This window comes from Myotis brandtii, unplaced genomic scaffold (assembly GCF_000412655.1).
Source record: "Myotis brandtii unplaced genomic scaffold, ASM41265v1 scaffold14, whole genome shotgun sequence".
Classification (NCBI taxonomy): domain Eukaryota; kingdom Metazoa; phylum Chordata; class Mammalia; order Chiroptera; family Vespertilionidae; genus Myotis; species Myotis brandtii.
Genome location: NW_005354999.1, coordinates 2621394 through 2631876, shown reverse-complemented (window position 1 = coordinate 2631876; position 10483 = coordinate 2621394). Strand labels below are relative to the sequence as shown.

The window sequence follows — 10483 nt, the reverse complement described above, 5'->3', positions numbered from 1 at the left end:
TTATATCTGACAAAATAGACCTCAAAGTGAAGGCCATAACAAGAGATAAGGAAGGCCACTTCATAATACTAAAGGGATCAATACAACAAGAGGATTTAACTCTGGTAAATATATGTGCATCCAATGCGGAGTACCCAAATACATAAAAAAAATTTTGGGAAGATAACAAGGGAGAGATTGACAGCAATACAATCATAGTAGAAGATCTTAGTACCCCATTGACATCACTGGATAAATCCTCTAGACAAAAAATCAGCAAAGAAACAGCAATTCTAAATGACTCACTAGATTAGATGGGACTTAATCTACATCTTCAGAACATTTCACCCAAAAGCTACAGAATAGACATTCTCCTCAAGTGCACATGGGACATTTTCAAAAATAGACCACATATTGGGTCACAGGCAAAGTCTCTTCAAATTCAAGAGGATTGAAATCATATCAAGCATCTTTTCAGATCACAATGGCATAATATTAGAAATCAACTACAATAAAAACAATAAAAAATTCAAACACTTTGAGGCTAAATAGCACGTTATTAAATAATGATTGGGTTACCAAAGAGATTGAAGAAGAAATAAAAAACATTCTGGAAAAAAATCACAATGAAAACACGACAATCCAAAATCTATGTTCTGAGAGGGAAGTTCACAGCATTGCAAGCCTACCTCAAAGAATAAGAAAAACTGATAATAAATTATCTAACTCTACAACTTAAAAAATTAAAAAGAGAGCAACACGAAAAGCCCAGAGTGAGCAGAAGGAAGAAAATAATAAAGATCAGAATGGAAATCAATGACATAGAGACAAAAAGAAAGAAAGAAAGAAAGAAAGAAAGAAAGAAAGAAAGAAAGAAAGAAAGAAAGAAAGAAAGAAAGAAAAAGGAAGAAAGAAAGAAAGAAAGAAAGAAAGAAAGAAAGAAAGAAAGAAAGAAAGAAAGAGGAAAGAAAGATCATATCCCATGAAAGACACATCTTGAAAATGCCTAAAGAAAGTTGTCATTTTTTCATGGTGAAGGGACTGGAGTCCGTGTTGATGAAAACACCTTGGTGGCTGCGCTGACTGGCAGTGGCTGCAACAGCGGGGTGATGGGGCTGGTGCCTTTCCCTGATCAGCCCAGTCGCCTCCCACAAAGGAAGGCCAGACAGTGGCTTAGGCCTGCTCCCAAGGGGAGCAGGAAGCAGGGAGTAGGACATCCCCTGAGGGCTCCCAGTATGTGATAGGGGGCAAGCTGGGATGAGGGACCCCCCCTCCAGGGCACAAATTTTTGTGCACTGAGCCTCTAGTCTATAATATAAAAGGGGAATATGCTAATTAGACTGGATGTCATTCTGGATGTTCTTCCTGACAAAGCTGGAGCCAGAGGGAAGCCAGCCCGGGTCCCTGGTGCCTGCGGGCAGCAGGAAGGAAGCAGCCTGGGTCCCGGGTGCCTGAGGGCAGCCAGAGGAGGGAAGTAGCCCGGGTCCCGGGTGCCTGCCAGCGGCCGGAGGGAAGCCTGGGTCCTGGGTGCCAGAGGGAAGCTGGTGCTGGCAACCGGGGGAAGGAAGGCCTACTCTTGCACGAATTTCGTGCATCGGGCCTCTAGTATTTTATAAAAAGCAATAATGTGTATGTCATCATTTACCGAATTAAAGTAGCAGTATCCTTGTTCTATGTTGGTTGAGTGCATGTCGTTTCAGTTATCTGTAGCTTTGTAGCCAGCTGGAAACCTCTAACTGTGCAACAAGTGATCAGTAATAAGACCATCAGTTGGATAGTGAGTGGTACCTACTGGTAGTTCATAATTTTTATAGCCCAGCTTGAAAGGCATTGTAAATATGTATGTAAACTGAGGAGTAGAGCCAATTTCTGGAACATTACAAGTAAAGTGAAAGTTTGTGGGGCTAAGGAGAGAAAGCACAAACTGAAAACCATAGGAACATGGATGTGGAGAAAAACCCAGATAAGCATGTTGATTTGGGATATTCTAACCTCCACACAGCTACCAGTGTAAGAACTGAGGGTCCTTTTAAGAGGACCCTCCTAAACTTCAAGTAAGAAAGCCATGAGGACCACTTAATGGGATCCATTTCTCATTTTTCCGTTGTAGCTTTGTAGAGCTAAAAGAAATCTCACTAATCTATGATTCAGAAACAGCCACATAGTTTTAGGGAGTGCATGACTTTCCTCAGGCCCTAACTTTCTTTGATAGTGCTAGCAGAGTAGGGAACAGAATCTAGTTTAATGTCCTAATCTAGCAGCCTTTTTACCACAAAATGCTGCCTTGAGAACAAGTCACCAGAGCCAATGAGAAGTTGAGACTAATATTTGTTAATCATAGTTGCAAGGTCTCTCAGTAAACCATTTTTACTCTAGTTTATTGATTTTTTTTTAAGATGGAAATACATCATGGATTGTTTGTTTGGTGTTTTTTTGCTGAGAGTTTGATAGTAAAGTTTGAAAGTAAGTGGGGAAATATTTTATGCCAACTTTGCTAGAATTCAGAATGACCTTAGAATAAAGGATAATTGTGTCATGAACTCTTTAGGAATAAATAAGCTTTAAATATTACACTTATACTTTTAATTCATTCAACTATCTTAATATGTGAGGTTAATTTTCCTTTCTAATACACTCTTGGAAGTATCTTTGAAAGTAAGTGTGTTCAAGGCCATTGAACATTGGCTATCAAGGAGCCCCATGATCATTCTTCTTGAGATGGTTGTATTGCCTTTTGATTATTGACTCCTCACTGTAGGTGTTTCATTTATAGTTCACTTAAAATTATGCCAAGACTGGTTATCCAGTTTTATCATTATCTGTGTCAGCTGCTTCTTTTATTCTTGCATCCTTCTAGCCATCTCATTGTTCTTAAAGAGGAAAGGGAATTGAGGGAAATGTTGCTAACTTTTAAAATAAATGTGGTAAGATTTTATGGTAGGAGATTTATTTCATAATGTAATCTCTCAGTAAAACACAAAAATATAAATTTTTTTCTGTTATTCCAGGCCCTCATTTTAGATAATCTAAAGTTAGTATGTGCATCTTTTTTCAATAACTTTTTACAAAAAATATTATATATGTGTTATAGACATTTAGGAAGTTCAATTAAGTACAAAGAAGAAAAAATAACCATTATCTGTAATTTTAGTATCTAACGTTAATCACTGTTAATATTTTGGGATATATATTTTTTTTAGTCAGCAGTATAAGTATTTTTTGGTTTTTAAAAAATTTATATATTTTGTGAGGTAAAATTGACATATTACATTACTTTCAGGTGTACAGCATAACGATTCTGTATTTGTATATATTGTGAAATGGTCACCAATCTGTCTAATTAACATATGTCCCCATACATAGTTACATTTTTTTCTTGTGATAAGGATTTTTAATGTCTACTTTGTTAACCACATTCAAATATACAGTAGAGTATTAACTATAGTCACCACATTTATTATTTATAACTGGAAGCTTGTACCTTCTAATAATAGTATGACTGAGTTTATTTATAACCTACTTTTTAAATATACAAATGTTTTCTCTTATATTAAGTATCTTTCTATAGAAACATTTTAATGCCTGCATATTGCTCTATTGTGTGGATGTACCATGACTTCTATAGCTAATTTCTTATTGAAACATTCAGCTTATTTCCAGTTTTTTTTCCTAATAAAGCAGTCATTGTCATAGGTTTCATGACAGAAAAAAATCTATGATTATTTCTTTTTTTTAAATTTTCTTTTTTTTCTTTATTGATTAAGGCAGTGGTTCTCAACCTTCCTAAAGCCGTGACCCTTTAATACAGTTCCTCATGTTGTGGTGACCCCCAACCATAAAATTATTTTCATTTCTACTTCATAACTGTAATTTTGCTACTGTTATGAATCGTAATATAAATATCTGATATGCAGGATGTATTTAGGCGACCCCTGTGAAAGGGTCATTCGACCCCCAAAGGGGTCTCGACCCACAGGTTGAGAGCCGCTGGATTAAGGTATTATGTATGTGTCTATGATTATTTCTCACAAGACTTTTAAGCAAATGTTTAGATATTTATAAGTGAAAACTTAAGGCAAAGAAAAATTAAATAATTACATAGTAGTGCATAATAAACCTGTGGCTTAATTCTAACTCTTAATCCAGTGCTTAGTTCACCTTTAATGGTATTTTAAATGGCAGTATATTTAAATTGATCTATAGTTTTAGATATAAATTATTTTTAACATAAGTCAATTTGGAAACTATTTTTGAGACAGCACATTTAACTTTCACTTCACATGTCATGTCTAACTCTTAATCCATTTATTATCACCTTAAACATTTTTATATTTTTTAAATAATTGTTCATTTTATGAGGAGTACTTATTTGCTTTCTTTTTTTAAGCTTAAATTATTGAATAGTGAATACTGATTAAGTATTTTATTGATAATATGTGTTTGTGTGTCTTAGACTAATCACAAGATTTTATTAATAAATTTATAATCCTGGCATATATCTATAATATGAGTCATTTAGAATTAGTTGCTTAATATATTGCATAGTACTTTATACTGTAGAACATTATACCTTAAAACATGTTCTCTGCAAACTTTATTGCACACTCCAATGCCATGTTAAATTTTTTTTAAAAATATATTTTATTGATTTTTTACAGAGAGGAAGAGAGAGGGATAGAGAGTTAGAAACATCGATGAGAGAGAAACATCGATCAGCTGCCTCTTGCACACCTCCTACTGGGGATGTGCCCGCAACCAAGGTACATGCCCTTGGCCGGAATCGAACCTGGGACCTTTTAGTCTGCAGGCTGACGCTCTATCCACTGAGCCAAACCGGTTAGGGCGCCATGTTAAATTTTTAACTTTCTCTGTATACTTCTGACAGAGTTGGATATGACCCTAAGATTTTTTGTTATATGAATACTGGAAATACTGTTCTTTTTAATCATCAGCTGTCCTAGTTATAGCAAATGGAACTAATTTTGTCATAGTGCCAAATTGGTTCCTGTGATTAATCCATTCTGTAGCACTTTATGTATACCTCTATAAGGATATTCCTTACATTATAATTAGGGGTGCAAGTGACTATTTCCTTCTTAAACTTTAGGTTCCCCCAAGGAATATAATTTTTATTCATGTTTATATGTACCCACTTATATTGTGCTATGAATTGGACCAAATATTTGGGAATCAAAGATTTTAGTGTTCAATAAATGTTCATTAATAAGTCAAATACAAATGTAGACTTGGTTACTTGATTGCTAGTAAAACTCTGTTGTATTTCCTAAACAGGTTTATTAGTAATATAATATTTTTCTGGAGCAAATTTATTTTTATTTGAGATTCAGCAACTGTCTTAGTATATACTCTTTTCTACTAAATAAACATTTCTCTTTTAGGATTTGTTCATACAGATATGACGAAAGCCTTGAATGAAGAACATTTAAAGAAAAATATCCCTCTTGGGAGATTTGGAGAACCTATTGATGTGGCACATGCAGTTGTGTTTCTCTTAGAATCACCCTATATTACAGGGCATGTTCTGGTAGTGGATGGGGGATTACAACTCACGATGTAATTTACAGATTTTTCAGGTAGAATGGTGATTAGAATCAGGCACACATTGTTGATTAGACAATCACATCTACATGGGTGACATTTGCTAATCAAACCTATTCATGCTACAAATGTTGATTTCCACCTTTATGTGTAGAATTATATGTATATATCTGAAAAGAATAATGTTTGACCAATTGTGTTTTCTAAATGGTATGTACCTTATAGACTGTAGCAATTTTAGTATACAGAAATTTTTCAAGTGCTATAAACAGGTATTACTAATTTATATATTTTGTCTCAAAAGTGGAAAAAATTATAAAGTTTAATTTTCATGAGTTACTTTATTACCTTAGGTTGAATGCTCTAGAAGTTAACTTTGTGGGTCATTGCCAAAATAAGAGTATTTATATGGCATTGGTTAGTTGTCAGTACTTTAGCAACCTTGCTAAAGTTAAACATTACATTTCTTTTTAATATGCTTTGGATGATAAGTTTTTATACAGGTTGAAAAAAAACCTGTATCAGTTTGATACAAACATGAATTTAGAGTATTCCTGATTAAGCTGCTGGGCAAAATAGTCTATCAACATAAGTGTGGTATAGTTGATCTGTCCTGTTGAAATTCTCAATGATGATGAGCAGTAAGCATTAACTCTTATCTTAAGGTTTCAGTATCTGCTAAATTGACCTCATTAATGTAGGAAGTGGAAGTGTTGTGTGTTTTTTTTAAATCCACAAAACAGTATAGCAAACTACTTAAAAATAGTATGAAAAAATGACATTTTAAAAATTGAGAGTATTTTGAATATGATTTTTACCCTAAAATTTTAGTTAGTAAACAATTACTTACAAACAATCATAAATGATAAATATGCACTAATAATGGATTAGATATCTTACAAGGAACAAAAGTTTTAGTTTTATAAGAAAATATTTGAGAATAGATATAAAGACACAAACTGTATGTAAAATATCAGGGAACATCTTTTTTCATTGAACTATTTTGTGGGGAATAGTGTGATATTTTAATGTCACAGGATTCATGGTCATTTTTATTACTTAAAATGTTTTAAATATTTACTGCACTTTAAAAAGTAATCCTTTTATGGTTTTATTGGAGCTGAACATTATTTTATGTAAATATACATACTTTTACATTGAAAGTCAGTGCAAAAACATAGGATATAGTAAATGCAAAGTTATACAAAGAAATATAAATAAAATGAAAAGTAATAAAGGCAAATCTATGTTTTAAATTAATTTTGCTGATTCCTTAAAAATTTCTTTAGAATTTATCTTTGAAATAACCTTTATATATAGGAGTCTTTTTAGGATGCGAGAACGTCTATTAAGTGTGAATAAAATTAGATTATTAATCAAATTGTCTACTAAATGGAAGCATGGTAGCTTACAGAAGTTATCAGGCGTTAACAATTCCAGGCACATACAGGAAATGCAACATTAAAGATGGTGCCTCTAAGCTAGGAGAGTTTATGCAGACAGAGCAGGCCATTTTCTAACGCTGCCTCACCTGCAGGCCTTTGGCCACCTGCACTTCTTCATTGTGACATCCTCTCAGGCTGAATTCCCTTCTTTGGACACCTCATGTTCTGCAATTATCAAAGGAGCTGATTTGACTGGTGATTAGAAAGAAAGCAACGTATTTCATGGAACTGATGACACTAAGATGTAGGCTACAGATAGGTTTAAACTTTAAGTGTATATTTACACTTTAAGAAATATAACCCTTTTAACTAGTCCACTCTGTCCCCCAGCCACATCAAGCTGCCGGTGTAATATGGGGATAAATTTTGAAATTGGTAAAATGAGCTTTCACTGTTCCACTCCAGGTGAATTTTCCAGCCACTTCCACTAACCGGGTAGAATTTGTAATTTCATAGTTGCTGAAATAAGTTGCCAGCTGTTGCTTATGTTCAGTGGTTCAAGAACTTCATTGAATTCTTAAGAAGTCTTATCTGTAGCTGCTGTGTGACAAATATGAGCCCATAATCCAACTTGTGTTTTGCATTTTAAAAAAAGATTTGTGCCGTAACCAGTTTGGCTCAGTGGATAGGCGTCAGCCTTCGGACCGCAGGGTCCCAGGTTCGATTCCGGTCAAGGGCATGTACCTTGTTTGCGGGCACAGCTCCAGTGGGGAGTGTGCAGGAGGCAGCTGATCGATGTTTCTCTCTCATCGATGTTTCTAACACTCTCTCTCTCTCTCTCTCTTCCTCTCTGTAAAAAATCAAGAAAATATATTTTTTAAAAAAAGATTTGTGCTTAAAGACAATGTATTACATTTTTTTCATGGAAGGCTTTAAAATTTGTGCTCCTGTTCATACTTTTTATTCATATTCAGTTTCTGAGACAGTTTTTAACTGCTTTCTAGAGATAGAATTATATGTTATAAATTACTTTGGGGGGCAGTAATAGGCACAAAGAAGGTCATTGAATTTATATGCTTCTCTCACGTAGAATAAAGGAAGAAGTCTATTCTGGATATACGAGTTTTGCCTTACGTTGCTGAAACATTTTTCCAGGCTTTCAAAATGGAAATCTACTACCCTATCTTGAAAAACATACTAAAAGTATTTAATAATTTTAAGTTTCTTTTATATTAATTTCACTTTTAACTATATTATAAGCTCTTCATGGAAAATTCCTCTGTCTTTATTTAGTGGGATCTTTAAACAACTTTTTGTAGTTTTCAGCATACACATATTTCACAAATTTGTTAATTCTATCTCAAAGTACTTTGTGTTTTTTTTTAGAGATATAATGGCATATACAACATTCTATTAGTTTCAGGTGTTCAACATAATATACTGTTTGTATATGTTGGTCACTGATCACATAGTAAGTCTACTGAATATCCATCACCACCCATAGTTACAAAATTTTTTTTCTTGTGTTGAGAACTTTTAATAATTTTTTTAGCAATTTTCAGAAATAAAGCACATTATTGTTAACTATAGTCACAGGACGTACATTGCATCCCCAGGAAGTAATTATTTTATAACCGAACGTTTGTACCTTTGGACCCCCTTCACCCATTTCCCTGCCACTTACTGTTTTCCTCTGGCAAACACCAATCTCTTCTCTGTATCTATGAGCTCCATGTTTTGTTATGTGTTTTGGAAAATTTAGGCCATTTACATTTAAATAATTATTGATTGGTATGTACTTACTGCCATTTTCTTATTTGTCTTCTGGCTGTTCTATATTTTTTTTTTCTTAACCTCATTTGTTATGGTTTGATAAATTTTTTTTAGTGCTATGTTCCTTTATCTTTATCTTTTGTGTAGCTGCTATAGGTGTTTACTTTGTGGTTACCATAAAGCTACGTAAAGCAATTTATATTTAAAATAGTCTATTTTATGTTGATAACTTAAATTGAATGTCTTTTAAAGCTCTATATTCTTTTAAAAATATATATTGTTATTGATTTAAGAGAGGAAGGGATCGGGAGAGAGAGAGAGAAACATCAATGATGAGAGAGAATCATTGATCAGGTGCCTCCTGCACACCCCCTACTTGGGATCGAGCCTGCAACCTGGGCATATGCCTTGACTTGGAATGGAACCTTGACCTCCTAATTCATAGGTCAATGCTCAACCACAGAGCCACACAGGCTGGGCAGAGTTTATATTCTTAATTCCCTATCCCACATTTTAAGTTTTTGATGTCACCATTTACATAATTTTATCTGTGTATCCCTTAAAAATTATTGTAGTTATAGTTATTTATCTTTTAATCTTCATACTACCTGTATAAGTGAATAATTTACCTCATTATTCTGAATTGTATATTTACTTTTATCAATAAGATTTATTCTTTCCTACGTTTTCCTGTTACTAATTAGCCTCTTTTTGTTTCCTTAAAGAAATTTATTTAAAGTATCTAGTAATATCTGTCTACTGGTGATGCTTTTGCTTGTCCAAAAAATTCTTTATCTCTCACTTAATTCTGAAGCAAAGTGCCCAATAGAGTTTGGGAAATTCTTTTCTTTCAGTACTTTGAGTATATGTTGCCACCCTTTTTCTGATCTGCAAAATTTCTGCTGAGAAATGTGCTTTTAGTTGTATTGGGGTTCTCTTGCATGGAAAATAGTTGATTTTACTCTTGCTACTTTTAAGATTGTCTCAGAAATCAAGAAGGAGGAGTACTGCAAGAGCCCTGCCCTGGGGAATTATGGATGACTGTGGTGGGGTCTTTAAGATGGGTACCATAGGTGGTGGCAGCTTTCAAGCAGTCAAAGGTGTTCACAATTCTCCAGTGGGAGTGAACCACAGACTACGAGGGAGTTTGACAACTGTTAAAACCAGGGCTCCGAAGTAGGGAGGAAGCTTTGCAGTTCGGGGAGGTCAGTTTTCCATGATTGACTGCAGTATGTTTCAAGTCGGGAGGAAGGAGGACCCCTAAACTCCATTAAGAGTGGAGCCTTAACAAGAGCCATCCTGGCAGCAAGAAATGGACCAGTGGCTGTGGTTGGGTCAGCTGTGATAGGTGGCATTCTTCTAGCTTTAATTGAAGGAGCTAGTGTTTGGTTGATAAGATTTGCCTCTGCACAATTTCTCAATGGTCCTCAGTTTGCTATAGTCTCTTCCTAGTTGCCTTCAGCCTGGTTACCATCCTCACCTTTTAGAGACAATGGACAATATCAGTAGGACTTCTCTAACAGAATGAGTTCTAGTTCAAGAAAGGATCTCACAACATTTAGTTGCAGACTGTTTTTAAAACCGTAGGTGGGACACCTATGGCCAAATAGGCTATGAAGAGATATTTAGCACTTTTTTTCTACTTAAAGGAAAATGAGGGACATGTTACATGTAGATTTTTTTGTTTACATGTAGATTGCATTTTCGATCGAAGTTAAATGTCTAGTATATTTAAAAGAAAACATACTAAGTGCTTAGAAGATGAAGGACCTGAGGGCAAACAGCAG

At 34.5% G+C, this 10483-nt stretch overlaps 1 protein-coding gene and 1 pseudogene across 1 annotated transcript in view; both read left to right on the top strand.

Moving 5' to 3' along the window:
* Positions 1 to 5718, top strand: part of CBR4 (carbonyl reductase 4) — a 19517-nt gene extending 13799 nt beyond the window's left edge. The window contains exon 5 of the mRNA XM_005860776.2: positions 5379 to 5718. Within this exon, the coding sequence (XP_005860838.1) occupies positions 5379 to 5557 (179 nt within the window). The 3' untranslated portion in view covers positions 5558 to 5718. The remainder of the gene's footprint in view (positions 1 to 5378) is intronic.
* A 1220-nt stretch (positions 5719 to 6938) lies between these two features.
* LOC102258580 lies at positions 6939 to 10205 on the top strand (annotated as a pseudogene).
* Positions 10206 to 10483: the final 278 nt, after the last annotated feature.